The sequence below is a fragment of the Gadus macrocephalus genome, chromosome 20 (genome assembly GCF_031168955.1).
Source record: "Gadus macrocephalus chromosome 20, ASM3116895v1".
In the NCBI taxonomy this organism is placed as follows: Eukaryota; Metazoa; Chordata; class Actinopteri; order Gadiformes; family Gadidae; genus Gadus; species Gadus macrocephalus.
In genome coordinates, this window is record NC_082401.1 from 8485815 (window position 1) to 8501167 (window position 15353).

The 15353-nt window shown below is 44.7% G+C and overlaps 2 protein-coding genes across 2 annotated transcripts; both read right to left on the reverse strand.

The window, feature by feature from the left end:
- Positions 1-14: 14 nt before the first annotated feature.
- LOC132449114 (sterol 26-hydroxylase, mitochondrial) lies at positions 15-8621 on the reverse strand. Its single transcript, XM_060040739.1, has 9 exons — positions 8339-8621; positions 7058-7239; positions 6505-6704; positions 2952-3149; positions 2508-2671; positions 2078-2235; positions 1486-1567; positions 1149-1349; positions 15-791 (listed from the first exon to the last, which is right to left on the reverse strand). Exons 1-9 carry the CDS (start codon positions 8588-8590, stop codon positions 660-662), a joined length of 1569 nt encoding a protein of 522 aa, XP_059896722.1. The 5' UTR covers positions 8591-8621; the 3' UTR covers positions 15-659.
- An 890-nt stretch (positions 8622-9511) lies between these two features.
- LOC132449119 (mitochondrial chaperone BCS1) lies at positions 9512-15353 on the reverse strand. The gene is made up of 7 exons (XM_060040748.1): positions 14782-15353; positions 14296-14435; positions 13179-13373; positions 12754-12817; positions 12194-12366; positions 11666-11783; positions 9512-10004 (listed from the first exon to the last, which is right to left on the reverse strand). The coding sequence occupies exons 1-7, from the start codon at positions 15099-15101 to the stop codon at positions 9752-9754; spliced, it is 1263 nt and encodes a 420-aa protein (XP_059896731.1). The 5' UTR covers positions 15102-15353; the 3' UTR covers positions 9512-9751.

Sequence of the window (15353 nt, forward strand, 5' to 3'; positions counted from 1 at the left end):
AAAATATAAACTGGTAGAATAAATGTTTTATTGGGCTCTTGTGAGTAACAGTTTTGCGTAAACAATGTATGAAAAACTTTATAAATGTCGGCCATTAAGTTTACAGACACATAGGCTACTTGCGTCTGTAAATAGCATGTTTGGAAATCAACAAGTTGGTCAAGTTCAAGTTCTTTCTTGTGCTTATGATGCCCTCTGCTGGTCATGTGGGGATCCTCCTCTTTATGAAAGTGGCGTTTTACATTTTGTAAAAGATAAAATATCATATATATATATATATATATATATATATATATATATATGGTTATAAAAGAACAGGTAATATAATGTGGATACGTAATGTGTAAGATGATGTTCAATGTTACATTATTGTGTGTGTGTGTGTGTGTGTGTGTGTGTGTGTGTGTGTGTGTGTGTGTGTGTGTGTGTGTGTGTGTGTGTGTGTGTGGGTGGGTGGGTGGGTGGGTGGGTGGGTGGGTGGGTGGGTGTGTGTGTGTGCATACGCCGGCATGTGCATCTGTGTACATTCTTTATATTCGTGTTCATTTATTCACCAAAGTTTTACCAAGGTAACTAGCTATGCAGTGGCAGCTAAGGAAAGCCGCTAAAAAGGGTCATTACTGTTGTACCGGTCGGTTTAAAACAGTTGATAAGTGAAACTAGCGTGGGGATTGGTTGCTTCTGTCCAGGAAGTGCAGGTTGACCTGTCGGTCGGCCACCAGCACGGTGCGACTCACTGGTTTGATCTCCTCCAATGTGGGGTCGGGTTCCACTTTAAAAAGCTTGATCATCTGGCAGGACAGAAGAGGAAAAAGAAGAGAAAGGCTTCAAGTTAAGTACAAGAATTCTACTACTACTACTCTACACTATACTAACCTATTGTAGCCTCTGCCTACTATTCAATACTATAATATTATATTACTATAATATACTATGCCACTATACGAGAGGCAGCTACTACTACTACTCTACACTATACTAACCTATTGTAGCCTATGCCTACTATTCAATACTATACTATTATATTACTATAATATACTATGCCACAATACGAGAGGCCTTTTATACTAGACTATATTACACTTGACAAGACTATACTTCTAAATTCACTAAATAACTGCCAAGTGTAGATTCAGCTTGATACCCACCCTGGCCAGAGACAGGTGCATTTCCAGCTCAGCAATCCTCCGTCCAACACAACCTCTGACCCCGAAGCCAAAGGGGATGGACCCGAATGGGTAGGGTCTCTCTCGGCCGTCCCTCAGCCACCGGCCCGGCTCAAAGCGCCACGGCTCCGGGAACGTCTCCTCATCATGACTCATGGCGTAGAGAGAGAACCCGAAGACTGTCTGAAATGACCAGAAACGAAAGCAAAGCACGGTCAAAAGCTTTTTATGGTTGGTATCTTGTTGGCTCATACCAAACTTTTTTCATACATTTAAAGACGGGTCATCGTATAATGGCTCCATGTAAAACATAGCCTACGTTCTTTGGAAAATGGTAGCCACCAATAACAACGTCCTTTTCAATGTTTCTTCTTGCATTCATCACAACAACAGGATACATCCTGTGAAACAAGAATACACAAAATAACAGATTAACATTGATTAATAAAATGTATTAAATTGAACACAAATGTAAAACGTATCAAAAACTGGTCAAAGGCTCTGACAGATTAAATCTCTGAAGAAAACATCAAAAGCCACGGTAAACTAGGCCTACTAATCAGTTGGAACAGCTTCATTGAGTGCCATGTCTGTTTATGGAGCGACGGACTAGAATTTGTCCAATCAGACAGCCAACAATCCCCTACCAGGCTTTACTTTTGGACAAAAAGAATGGGTGAGAGAAAGGGATCAATTTAATATTGACATCTTCAATTCAGACAACCCTGTGCACCTTTCACTGCAAAACTTCACAGTACAAATACTTTCAAGCATTTCAACCAAACTCGAATCCCCTGATCATCAACCTCTAACACCATCATTAATCAGACAAGACACAGTGCCCCCCCCCCCACGCGCTAGTTTGGGCGCACCAATTACGTGTCGCTACGTAATTGGCGACACACTCTTACCTCAGGGTCTCCTTGATGACTGCCTTGAGGTACGGCATAGAGTTCACTTCCTCAGCTGACAGGATGTCTGTGTGTTCAGAAACCTCCTTATAAAGCGTCTCCTGAGCTTCAGGGTTCTTGGACAGCAAGTGCAACGCCCACATTAACGTATTGGAGGTCTTGGGAGAAAAATGAGTGAGAGATAATTTAAGATTAAGAGCGGAACATAGGTGCAGTTTTGGCAGGAGTGCAGGTTTAGTATTCTGATTAGATCGATCACAATATACTCGGACAGATCCATCGATAGATAGGTCATAGACAGACAGGTAAGAGGGCAGATAGAGAGGGGGACATAAGTTGCACACGGTAATGCACCAGAAGTAAATAGGCCCCCTTTTTTTTGTAACACGCTTCAGACAGGACTACACGTCCGAACGGAGCGTGGGCCTACCGTGTCCACCCCGGCCAGCAGCAGCTCTGTGACGCTGCCGTACACCTCCTTGCGGCTCAGCTGGGTGTTGGAGAGGAGGTAGGTCAGGTACTCCCCCTCCACCTCCTGCTGCTCACCCAAGCGCCGCTCCATCTCCTCAACCTTCTTGTCAATCAACTGCCCAGCTGTAGGAAGATGATATAGCTATAAGATATAACTTTAGCTACAGCTCAAGTTCCTAGGGATATACTGTAGCTGCTAATGGGAAAACTTACACAGAGCCGGTTAAACTATGTTATAAAATGTAACTATAAAACTATAAAATGTATTTGTACGTATTGGATCAGCTAGGCAATCATTGTAGTTGAGCATTATCATCCATCATATTGCAAAATACTTTTATTAGTATTATCAATAGCATTGTGATCAGAACACTCTCAACCTCAAATCATGCTACGGTCATACCAAATTTGAAGATGCCGTCCCACCCCGCTATGTAACGGTGCCAGTGTGGCGAGAAGCGCTGGGCCCACTTTGGCAGCAATATCACCCCCGCGCTGTTCGCAAACATCTGGGCAATGGAGTCGATGAAGTGCTGCGTGCCTTCGGGTATTGCGTTCTCCAGACAGCCAATCCTCTTCTCGAACAGAACCGACGATATACCTGTGGGAGCATCAGATTTGCAGCGTTCACAACAAAAAATGAAGGCGCAGCACAAATCAATAAAAAAGCCAATGCGAATACGCAAAAAGAGAACAAAATTCTGCCGTAATGGGACGCCGCAAAAACCTTGTTTCCATGGATTTCGTGTGATCCTATTCGCTCAAACACTTCGTGCAAGTTTAAATCTAAAATAAAATTCACAAATGTCGCTTTAGGATTTGTTGTGACAGCCTATCAGTGTACACTCCCTCGTCAGAACATGCTAGTACTATAAGGCGTTTGGTTAGAGTGTTTTCAAGAATCGAGAATCAAGAATGAAATCAAGAAAATGAAGAGGCAAAAGCCATCCGGGGCGCAATTTTTTCCTCCGTGGATTTTATTCTTGAATTAATGTTTGTTCATCGTTGCGATCGTTGTTGTGTTTATGTGAAAGAAATGCAGTTACAGGGCAAAACAGTTTTTCAAGGTTGCAATTCAGTTTTCGTGGGGAATTAACAAACTATTTATTTATTTTTTTGCGGAGGGGGGGGGGGGGGGCGGGGGGGGCGCCAGGAGTGAAGCTCGCCTAGAGCGCCAAATGTGCTGGGGCCGCCCCTGGCCACGGCACAAAGTGCAATATGAGGAATGCGTAAAACTCTGAGGCTGTGCGGCTGCATCACCGGCCGCGACAGTTTCTTCTGCCCCGAAACCAGGGCCGGCGCTCGGCAAAGGCGACCTAGGCGATCGCATAGGGCGGCAAATGTGTTTGGGGCGCTCTTAATTAATTTATTAAAATATACGAAACAAGCTAAATGAAATAAATTTTGAATGAAACATGTTCATTCAATTCTGTTGAAAATAACGATACAAAATCACATGTTGCAGTCATACTGACCTATGTTTTAATAAAAGTGCTTGCAACATCTCACATGTGGCTTTTGACTTACAAAAAAAACATCTAACCCACTCTAAATATCGAGATATATATCGTATATCGCCATTCAGCCCAAAAATATCGGGATATCATATTTTGCCCATATCGTGCAGCCCTAATACACGGGGATGTTCACGAGTATCCCTTGGTCCCTATCGAAATTCGTTATGGGGGGGAAAAGCATAGAATCAAGGCGGCGGTTAGTTCGAGCCTCACGCATCCCCTGATTCTAGGGTTGGATTGGGCTGGTTATCCACAGGCTGTTAGGGGGACTACGGGGTGCGTACACGACAGATAGGGACATGCAATTTGTGTGCTGTGTTCTGCGCCAATGCGGGGGCGTCCGACGCTGTCCAGGGACCGGGGGAGGCACCGAGTCCTCAACCCGAGGTCCAAGTGCCATGGTTCCCACCGGTGGAAGATTTTGCCCCTCGAGCAGTCTCGAGATGCTTCCCTACGCTCAGCCTTCGACCAAGTGACGGCTATTGATGTTACTCCGGTACAGCCAGACGCAGTGCTGACTTACCCACACTTTGTGTGTATCGGGTAGGTCTTGACCCCCAGAGTGAGGAGGTTGTAAGTAACCCAATTGCTGGTACTCATGATATAACCCTATGAAATTATAACCCTATGGCGGGCCATTTAGGATACGATAAAACGCTTAACGGGATAATGGCTTGGATCTATTGGCCGGGGGTTTGGGCGGAGTTGCGCAGGTGGTGCGCCTCCTGTCCCGGGTGTCAGTTGGTGAATCCCCCGGCCGTCCCCAGGGCTCCCTTGCGGCCCCTTCCCCTGGTGGAAGCCCCCTTCGACCGCATTGGCATGGACATTATCAGCCCATTACAACGTTCCGCACAGGGGTATCGATTTGTGTTAGTCCTGATCGACTACGCAACCGGATACCCGGAAGCAATTCCTTTGCGCGAACATCCGCGAAGAGTGTTGCGCAGGCGTTGTTTCATGTCATATTGCGGGTGGGAATCCCAAAAGATACAAACTAATAGACAAGCTCTAAAAATAAAGGGGGAACAGGCACCAATTTCATGTCACGCACGATTAGGGAACCTTACGGGTTGTTGAAGGTCAAGGCAATCCGCACGAGCGTCTATCACCCAGCCACGGAGGGCTTGTATGAGAGGTTTAACCGGATGTTAAAGTCCATGATCCGTAAGTTCGTACACGAGGATGCTCGAAATTGGCATCAATGGCTAGACCCTGTGTTGTTTGCAGTGTGGGACCTGCCTTAGGCTTCAACAGGGTTTTCCCCATTTGAGTTGCTCTATGGGCGCAAGCCCAGGGGCGTCCTGGACCTATTTAAAGAAAACTGGGAGGAGGGAGATCCAGTATCTGGGGTACCGCCTGGGGGGGGGGGGGAAGGTCCGGCCACAGGTCAGTAAGACCGCTGCGGTTGTCGCCTCCCCTCGACCCAGGACCAAGAAGGAGGTAAGGCGGCTCCTGGGGCTGGCAGGGTACTACCGGCAGTTTGTGCCGCACTCCTCGGACCTAGTCACCCCCTTGACCGACCTCACCCGTAAGAGGGCCTCAGAAGTGTCGTTTGAGGCTATTAAAACAGCCCTCTGCGGGGAAGCGGTCCTGTGTGCTCCTAAATTTGATCTCCCTTTTTCCCTGCAGACAGACACGTCGGACAGGGGGTTGGGCGCGGTCCTGACCCAGCAGGTGTAAGGGGACGACCGACCGGTGCTGTACCTTAGCCACAAACTATCAGACCGGGAGGGTTGGTACAGCACGGAGGAGTGTCTCGCCATCCGATGGGCGGTCGGCACCCTTCGCTACTACCTGCTGGGTCGCGCGTTCACCCTCTACTCCGAACACGCCCCCCTCCAGTGGCTCCTCCGCATGAAGGATGTCAACGCGAGGATTACCCGGTGGTACCTGCCTGCTTTATCTTGTAAGGGGAAGGGATCAAGAGCAGAGACAAGGACTGGAGCACATGAACTACGTTGTGAGAAGGTCTCTGGAAACGCTTTCTGTGACCGCGTGGCGGATTTATAATTTCTGGACTGTCGTAACTCATGCAAATAAAAGACTTGCGTGTGCTTCCAAGCAACCCCGGTGTCCATTCGCTCATTGAACTTGTTACAATTGGATTAAATTCAAGAGGTTGATGGTGCAAACCATCATGGTCAACATCACTTTGATCTTGCACTTTCTACTGGATATGGGTCGTTTTAACTGCTTGTAAAATCTTTTTCTGCAGGTACTTTATGGACTTTTTTGTGTAGATCATTGCAATGTTTGTAATGCACTGTCAAAGACAAAGTGTTTTGTTGTGAAACACTTTGAAGACGTGCAGTATAACACAGCCATAATGCAAACTGAAACTCTAAGGACTTAAACTTGAAAGAACTAGTTCAAAAACATCCATACCAGGGTTCTTTACCAAAGTGCTGTACAGATACAGTGTGGTGGTGGCCTACCTACCTTCAAGGGAGAACAGGTACAGGTTGTTTGACACGTCGGTGACCAGGGTTCCGCAGGGAGAGGCCTGCCGCAGGTAGCAGATGCGCTTGATCAGGTCCGTGACCACTTCATTGATCACAGGGACGTACCGCACCGCATCCCTCGGGTGCAGCATGCGCTTGTTGAGAAGGGCTCTGAGATTGTACCAATTTTTTCCTTCCCTGCACAAATATATATTAGAAAACCTTAATCTTCCACATGTGACAATCGTAATGACATGAAAATGCATTTGCAACATAACATTTCTAGCTCTCAGGGATTTAACAATCATTAAATCAATAAAAGTATATGCCAGCGAAAATAAAGATCTTGATATGCATTGTCAAATCAGATTAGATGAGATAAATTAACAAGCCTTAAATTGAATACACATTGTGGGTGACTATTATTAAGCTATTTAGGTTTTTTTTATACTTTTTTATACTATATTCAGTTTAATTTTATTATTGTATGTCATTATGACTGCTAATGAAAAGTGGCAGAAAGAATAATACTTGTGTGTGGCGCTCTTAACTCTGTAAAGGGCCCATAGCCAAGGCCCCTCATATTGCGGTAATCCGTCCAAAGGGACATGTCTCCTCGGCTGGGGAACTTCTCCTCCTTTCTCAAGACCTCCTCCATTAGCTTCACACTGCTCAGCGAGACCGTTTTAAACCCCCCCACGTAAATGGGCCCGTAAAGCTCTTTTTCGTGAATCTGCAAGGCGAGTAGGGGAGAAGGACAACGTAGAGATTAGACTCCCAACACAAGGGAAACTTGATATTCTCCCAAAGACTCTGATGCCGCGTGCTATTTTGTTACATGAAGACCAAGCACTGGAAAAAACACAGCAAGTCAAAAGGATTGACTTAAAACGAACATAGTAGTTAAGGGAACTGCTATGTTTAGTAATGAAAAGGAATATTACAATCAAAAATATGAGGAGCATAAACGTGGGCAGCTATGAATATTTACAAGACATTATGTACGATAACTTTTGAATCAACCATTCAACACAAATCAGTATCAATAAAGCAATCCTAAAATCTGAATGCTCCGTTAACTGTACAGGGGACTTATTAGGTATAAACTGTGGGTGAGTATGGTAAACTGTGGTAGTCTGTTGGTTTGTGCCCAAGTGCTCCGCTAACAGACGGAGGTTGTTGACCTCGCAGCAATGTGACCAAGCCCCTGACCTCTTTTCCTCTTTTCTCTGTTGGCATCCTGTTGTTTGGGATGGGAGTATCAGGATGTTGGGATGATTTGCTTCGTGTCGAAACAGTAATGTCTGATCAGGGAGAAAGGTGGCGGACCAAGAACGTAGACCTGGGGGATTGTGGTGTTCAGGGTCCATCAGAAAGTCCAAAATTGAGTGGGTTAAGTCCCAGGATCCTGTGCATGGTTTGTGGGAATAACGGTGTTGGAATGCAAAGCTGTAATCTACAAAACAGCATATGCCCTTATTATTCCTTTACAGGCTGCAGACATGTACCTTTCAGCTGGTAATGGGATACCCTTGCAACTAGACTATCCGGCTTTGGGTTTGAAGAGCTTTTGTTGTTCTCCGGACAAAGCAGTCATTGTCAAGAATAAATTATTACTTTTGAGAAAGTAGGTTGCAAGGTTGTCAGCCAAACTTGAATCATACTTCCGAAAGAAAGTTTGTTTTCAGAATATTTATTTTCTGCATGTTACCTCAGAGATGTGAATATATGAATCGCGAAAACACCCCATCTGAGCCTAAACAAATACCTTATTGATGATTTTTGCAGGTTTGCAACAGGAGAAACTTCTTGGAAGATATGTGGCAGCCTACCTGGAGATCATGAAGACGGTTGTAGTAGCCCTGGAAGACCATTCTGTACATAACCTCCCAGAGGCCAACCTTTGGTAGGTCCTGGATGGTCCTCAGCTTGTCCCCGCCGGAGGCTGGGAGAGCTATGGAGGATGAGGGGGGGCCTCCCTCCGCCCTGCAGGACACCAGGGCACCAGTGCTGGGACGTGGCCGTAGCCAGTGGCCGGGGCTGGCCCTTCGGAGCACTGAGCTCCTCACCAAGCAGGCAGCCATATTGCAGCCCAGTGGAATGCATGTGAGCTTGTAAACACAAGACTCTAGTTACATCCAAGGAAGTGGCTGAGTAGGAGGGACCTTGTGGAACAGCTGGTTTAACCATTTGGACTGTTTTAAAACTGAGACCCTTTACATTTTACAGGGGATGGGCCTACACGTCTGAGCATTTCTTCATTGTAATCCTGAAATCAAGAACATATAAAAAAAAAAAATCTAATATATTGTAATAGTATTTTACAGGTGGTTAATCTTTAAATTGAGACGGACAAAATACACTTATTAGACAACAGATACTAACGAGTCACGACACTACTCTTAACGAAATAAGGCGAAGAAGTAAATATGTTTAGACTAATAGTAGCAATGTGCTTTATAGGATAAAGCAAAGCAAAACATGTGTCTTGTAAGACATGATCACAGTTGGGTAATAAATTAATTAGTTAGATTAAGTGAATAAAGATCCCTCGGGTGAGGTTGTAGCTCGCACGCAATGATCCATTGTGCAGCTCATGCTCAATTTAATTATGTGAATTAAAAATACAATGAAATGATTGTGCCTCGGCTCCCCGTCTTAGGACAAACACATCATCCCAGAAAATAACACTAACACTACAGACCCACAGAATGCCCTCATATGTATAGATTTTGTACACAAAATACAGTACATGATGCATTAAATATTATACAAAAGCAATGTGAAGTATATATGGGTTTTCCATTTTGTGGAGTTGTAAATGGATTGTGGTGTTTTCAAATGGACTCCTGATTGGATATAGTGGGAACAGGATATCAGAATTCAGTATTTCTAAGTACTGCAGAGCTGAGGGACGGAGAGACCCATGTTACTGACCATTAACTTATCAATGATGGCTGTCAGAATAATTATAAAACAGTATGCAGAGCAAGTGAGACTGTCTGTCAAAGGTAGCAGAAGTGTTTAATATATGAGACAAACAATCTTTCCAGAAACCTCAGAGGTCAAAGACAGGTAATTCAGTCAAGAGACAGGGGTTTTCTAAGGTACAGGCACACAAAATATTGAAGACAATTGCTTCCCAGTCAAGGCCCAACGCACACTTCAATGTCAGGAGCATGGTCATCATCATGAAGATGCATTTCCATCTCCCAATTATAATCCCAATCCTTTTCTTTGTGCCATCATTCATTTATTTTGTCAACGTTGCAGATGGCCCCCGCGGGATCCATTTTATACAACATAAAATGTCCTTGGACTTGTGCCGCGCTCATCTCTGGTAGTGCCGCCAGGGCAGTCACAGCAAAGTGGTCGCCCTCGGAGCTTGGTGCTGCTGGGTAGAAGCGGCGAAACATCTGGGCCAGCTGCCAGTGGGTGCAGTGACCCACATACTGCTTTAGGTCCACACGACCTGGCCGGATTAGAGCCGCATCCAGCCTGTGTGGAGAAAGGTGTTTAGATTACTAGGAATGACTGAAGATTTTTATACATTCAAAAATACTATCATACCATCATCAATACTATCAAAATCATAAATTCAAATCATTATTATCACTAGAGTTTTCGCTCGCACGATGCTCGCGCTCAACCTCTAGTTGTAATTAAACCCATAACAATAATGTGGAAACCCCAGTAGATAATGTAACAAATTTCTGAGATTTTGTTCACACACACGGCCCATCAGGAGAATATCAGGATTTACACATGTGTCTGAAAGCAGCTAGGTTGTGAGCATTTGATTACATTATAAAAGTAGTCATTTATGGTAACAGTTTAGTATACTATGCATGCAAATATATTATTAAATAGCTTTTACTCTTATTCAGGGCTGAAAAATGCATTGACATTTTAAAATGCAAGGCAACTACTATTGGATAGTTGAAAATAATAATCATCATTGAGATTAAACATTTCTTCCAGTGAAGACAGGCAGCAGTAGCCTACAGTCACACATAGCATACAAACAAAACATAAGAAAAATAAAACAACTAAAAGAGTCCACAGACGGAAGGGGAGAATATCAATATCGCAAGACATTTGGGGAGGCTCAAGGAGTTGCGTAATATAAAGTTTGAGCAACAAAGGGTAAAGACATTTCGGGAGGCTCAAGGAGGAGTAATATCACATTTGTAGTCTTGTGTAGTCTTGTGGTGGACTCTATAGACATAATTCCCCATGCTGTTATTGACATGTTTTCGTTCCATGTTATAGGGACACTGTCTCCTTAAGATCACGTCCCTTATGTGTTGATATATGCCGGTCGGTGCGATGTTTGAATTTAACGGTTATTACATGACAAAATGAACGACCCGTCGTTGCTTGTCGAGGTGAGAAATTTACTCTTCCCTTCTTTTATCACAATTTCTACAGTCTATAGACTGTATAGACTGAACGTGTTGCCTCGGAGAGTTTGTTGCTGCGGTGTGTGCGTCTGTGTTCTTACCTGGGCGAGTGTGTCGCTGCGGTGTGTGCGTGTGTGTTCTTACCTGGGCGCGGGTGTCGATGGCGGAGCAGTTATGTTTAAAAACATAACGTCTTAGCTCGGCGAGTGTGTCGCTGCGTTTGTCTTGACGTGCGGTGTGTACGCATGCACGTGCGTGTGCGTGCGTGCTTCAATGTATGTGTCACTGCCTTTGCCTTGACGTGCGGTGTGTGTGCGTGCGTGTGTGTGCGCACTTCCGTGTATGTGTCACTACCTTTGTCTTGACGTGCGGTGTGTGCGCGCGTGCGTGCGTGTGTGCGTGTGGGTGTGTGTGTGCATTTCCATGTATGTTCGTGCGCATGTGCGTGCGCATGTGCGTGCGCATGTGTGTGCAGTGAGTGTGCTTGCAGTGTATGTATGCGTTCGCGCGTGCTGTGTGTATGTGTGAGCTGCAGGCTGCTTGGCACATGCCGCATGAGTTACTTGAGTAACTGGTCTGCCAGGCCTGCTATTATAGTAGTAAGATTGACTTCACAGATTGACACCCACGCAGGGGCGAATAAAGTACCCATTTACCTATCAGTCTATTTATCTACCTTCCTTTATCTATATAATCATCTAATTATATGACATGCAGGATCTCAATTCTAATGTTATTAGTTTCTGACTGAGCTACCTGTCGATAAAGTTGGTGGTCATGAAGACGATGCGGGCCTCGGAGGACGCCACCCCATCCAGAGAGTTGAGAAGGCCGCTGAAGGTCAGTCTGCCCATCCCCTGGTAGGCCACAGGGTCTGGGGGGAATAACACAGGAAACAGTGACACCATGATCGTCCCTTTTATATACAGAAGAACGTTGGAGCGGAGTTCTCTGAAAGAACGCTGCAGCACTCACGGGTACTTTTGGACGCACGGAAGAAGATATTTTGAATGAATTCTGATACGTGTCATTAATGAGCAGATAGGGGTTTGGCATCTTGTTCAAGGATGCCTACAGGTTGACTGCTGACATTGACTCCCGTACACCCCTGCTGAACACCGAACCCGAGGCACTTCATAACCCTGCAGAACATTTTCAATAATATTCACACCCACACTAACGCGATACATGTATTTGGACCTTTAACTACTCCTTGCTTGGACAGTACACTTAGGGGGCTCGGAGGTTCTAGGGGCTGGGTTGGGGAGGGTCGGGGGGACCTACTCTCTGTGGGCAGCAGGTCGCGGCTGACGAACGCGGCGTCCACGTCCTCCAGGAGGATGATGCTCTGCTGGGGCGCCACGCTCAGCAGGTGGTTGAGGCGGTCGTCCGACAGGCTGCGGTCGCTCAGACTCATCAGGCAGATGCTGTAGCCCAGCTCTCCCGCCAGCGCAGTGCTGCAAGGAGGGAAACGGCAACAGAACGTGTTGAATGGACACAGACACAGACAGCTTAATGTTAGGATCATAACATAAATTATCAATGCGATTATCCCCGATATTGTGATCGCGATTATCATTGCGAGCAACAGATTATCGATTCAATTTGCCAACCTGGCCAACCAAGTCACATTGCTTTGTTTCATATATTTATTGACAGTGACAAATGGACATACAAGATTCTAGCACCGTAAACGGCAATGACTTTGATACACACCTTTGCAGCAGTTTGAAATGAAAATATATTTCAATTTAACAGGGGGTACAAATCTGATGTTTCTGATTGCAACCTTTCACAATTAGCTAATTAGCTATGGTGTTGGCCAGCCCCAAACAGCTACTCACATGAAGCTGCTCTTTCCACAGCCTGGGGGTCCATACAGTAGATATCCTCTCCTGTAGGGGATCCCTGATGACAGAGAGAGAAAACAAAAAACAATCAGCCGAACAGCAACCGAATAAGTCAAACCCTATTTGCTATTATTAACAAAAATGTGATTTGCATTTGATTTGTTTTGTTTTTTTTATTAAAAAAAAAAGGGATCTGAAATCCCTTGCAGAAACTTTTATCCAAAGCATTTGTTGTAGATACATCTCATTAAGGTGCAAGTAGGGGATAGGGCATCTTCCTCATTGCCGCCTCAAAATAGACTGAAGCCATTGGGGTTCAAAGACAAACAACCTTACCCCTTCTCGAAAGCCCTGCTTCCCAATCCTCTGTTTTTCTCCCAGGTCTGAGTAATTACACCTTTGTACTTTGAACCACCCACCTCTGTCTGTGTACCACTTTGGATTTCCGATGAACTCCTTCACATCATCTACAATCCTCTCAGCCACGCCCGACTCCAGTACCACCGAGTTCAGTGGTCTCCGTCGGCGTGGAAACCCAAACGGCCGCCACTCCCCACCCATGGCGGTGTACATCACTGTTCGCCCTTCTTCCTGTTTTAGGGCCAGCTCTCTAGCTGCGTAGCACAACATTTACTTTATTAATCCCAGATGGGAAATGTGGGTGTCATTGCAGTAGGCTAAGAAAATAAACCCTAAAAAAACAGTATAAAATAGTAGTATAACATAAGTAAATGGTGGTAATAAGAATGACAATAACAAAGGCAAAAATTTAAAAAAAATTGAATGAACATTTAGTTGAAATAGTATTGACAGTTGAGGAAAGCTTTAGTGGCATTCAGACCTGAAGGGCCAGATTGATGGAAACTGATATACTGTACATTGAACAATTTTATCATACTCTACATATCACTTTATGTACTATAATAGCAGCAATAGTGCTTTTGATAGAGAGTAATAGTGAGAGTTCTAAAAATAATAATGTCAAACGACAACGACACAGGAGAACATAACCAGAGTCATTGAAAACTTTTAATTTATGTGAGTGATTACTCTCAGCCAACTGGAAGCATCTGGGTCCAATGGTCTTTATGTCTATAAGAGCAAGCCAGCTCAAGTGGACTGCTCTCTTCCCTGATAGCCATTTGGTGGATTTCCTTTTTGATTTGCCATTGCTTTGGATTTTGCCTGCATTGGATTTGACTACGGTTTGATTTGGTTTGGTCTATTTAGCCTATTATTGGGCAACTGTCCGAGGGATCCATCTCAATCTTTTTTTAAAGTTACCATAAGTTTTAAGGAAGTATAATCATTATCTTGCCCATACGAATGAACAAAGAGTGGAATAATCACATTGTCAATAAGGTTAACTGGTTAAAGACAGTGGCTGTTTTATGAAAATGTTCTTTGATCACATATGGGGCAAACAGGGTCATTGTCTGGACCTTGTAAGTTAGAAGAAGTTTCTTGAGTCATTGAATGGATGCAGATGAAAAAAAATGATGAAAACCGTGGTCCGGGGCAAGAAGATAGTCCTACCTTCCTGTAGGATGTTGAAGAAGATCTGTCTGTCTCTTCCCAGAGCAGTGAAGGTGACCGACTCCCAGGGAGTCCCAGTGTGTAGATCCACCATCTGCTTCTCCCTGGTCCTCTCCACCCGAATCCACTTCCTCCCATACCTGCACAGAACCATAACACCAGGGTCAGTGGGGTCCTAAGTGTGCATAGCAAATTGTTTAGAACAGAGGAAGTTGCATAGCAAATTGTTTATAACAGAGGCATTGGAGCATTAGAAAGTAAGCTTATTTAATGTCTGTCTTTTACTATGACATTGTATCACATGGGATAAGGCCTTGGATTCTATCACATGGAATAAGGCATAGAATAAGTTCTGTCAAAAGTGCCCTTTGACAGAAGACTGGTTCATAAGGTCATCATTATTCCTATAATATGAATCATATAATAAAGAGGCAACGTTTTAGCTAATCCTTGTACCTAAAGGATATAAGAAACAACTCTCCTCACCAAATAATATGGTTCCCAGGACTGGGGTGGAAATCAAACTGTGTTTTGACACGTCCACTTTCATGTGCCAGGTAGGACGTCTCCACGCTGAGATGCTGAGTGTGTTTTGCGTGCTTTGTGATCCAACTGAGCAGCCAGTGGTAACTCTTATCTTTGCTGGGCACCTCCAGTGTGATCATATAATTCCTCCGGAAGAAAATCATCCCAACCTGCGCTCCTTTCCTGGCAAAGGCCATTGCTGTCCCGATCCCGACAAGCCCAAAGCCAGCTCCAAAGTACGGGTTGTCTTTCAGACCGTCTAAGAGGTCTGACAGGGGCATCTTGTATGATAGGATGAGAAGTACACCTGTTTATGGGAAGCAGAACTATTAAGGGGTCACTCTTCAAGGAAACCCCCTCGACTCACATGACGTCTTGGGCATCTTCGTCAAACCCGTTCTTTATCCCCTCCATGGAAATGGGAATTATTCCATTAGAAAACAAAAGTGTAAGCCATATAAGCATTATTTATCAAGGGAAAGCGACCTCTACATTGTGGTGTTCCGTCGATACAACTCCGACAGTCAACGGAA

Bases quoted from the DNA above. Each gene is read 5' to 3' on its own strand.
- LOC132449114 (XM_060040739.1), bottom strand. From the start codon at position 8,590: ATGGCTGCCTGCTTGGTGAGGAGCTCAGTGCTCCGAAGGGCCAGCCCC. The intron at 1,568-2,077 runs GTAAGAGTGTGT...CTTGTTTCACAG, and splicing joins GTCATCAAGGAGACCCTGAG to GATGTATCCTGTTGTTGTGA. The intron at 792-1,148 runs GTGGGTATCAAG...CTGTCCTGCCAG, and splicing joins TGCACCTGTCTCTGGCCAGG to ATGATCAAGCTTTTTAAAGT.
- LOC132449119 (XM_060040748.1), bottom strand. From the start codon at position 15,101: ATGCCCCTGTCAGACCTCTTAGACGGTCTGAAAGACAACCCGTACTTT. The intron at 13,374-14,295 runs GTAGGACTATCT...TGTGCTACGCAG, and splicing joins CTTCAACATCCTACAGGAAG to CTAGAGAGCTGGCCCTAAAA. The intron at 12,367-12,753 runs GTGAGTAGCTGT...CCCTCCTTGCAG, and splicing joins TGTGGAAAGAGCAGCTTCAT to CACTGCGCTGGCGGGAGAGC.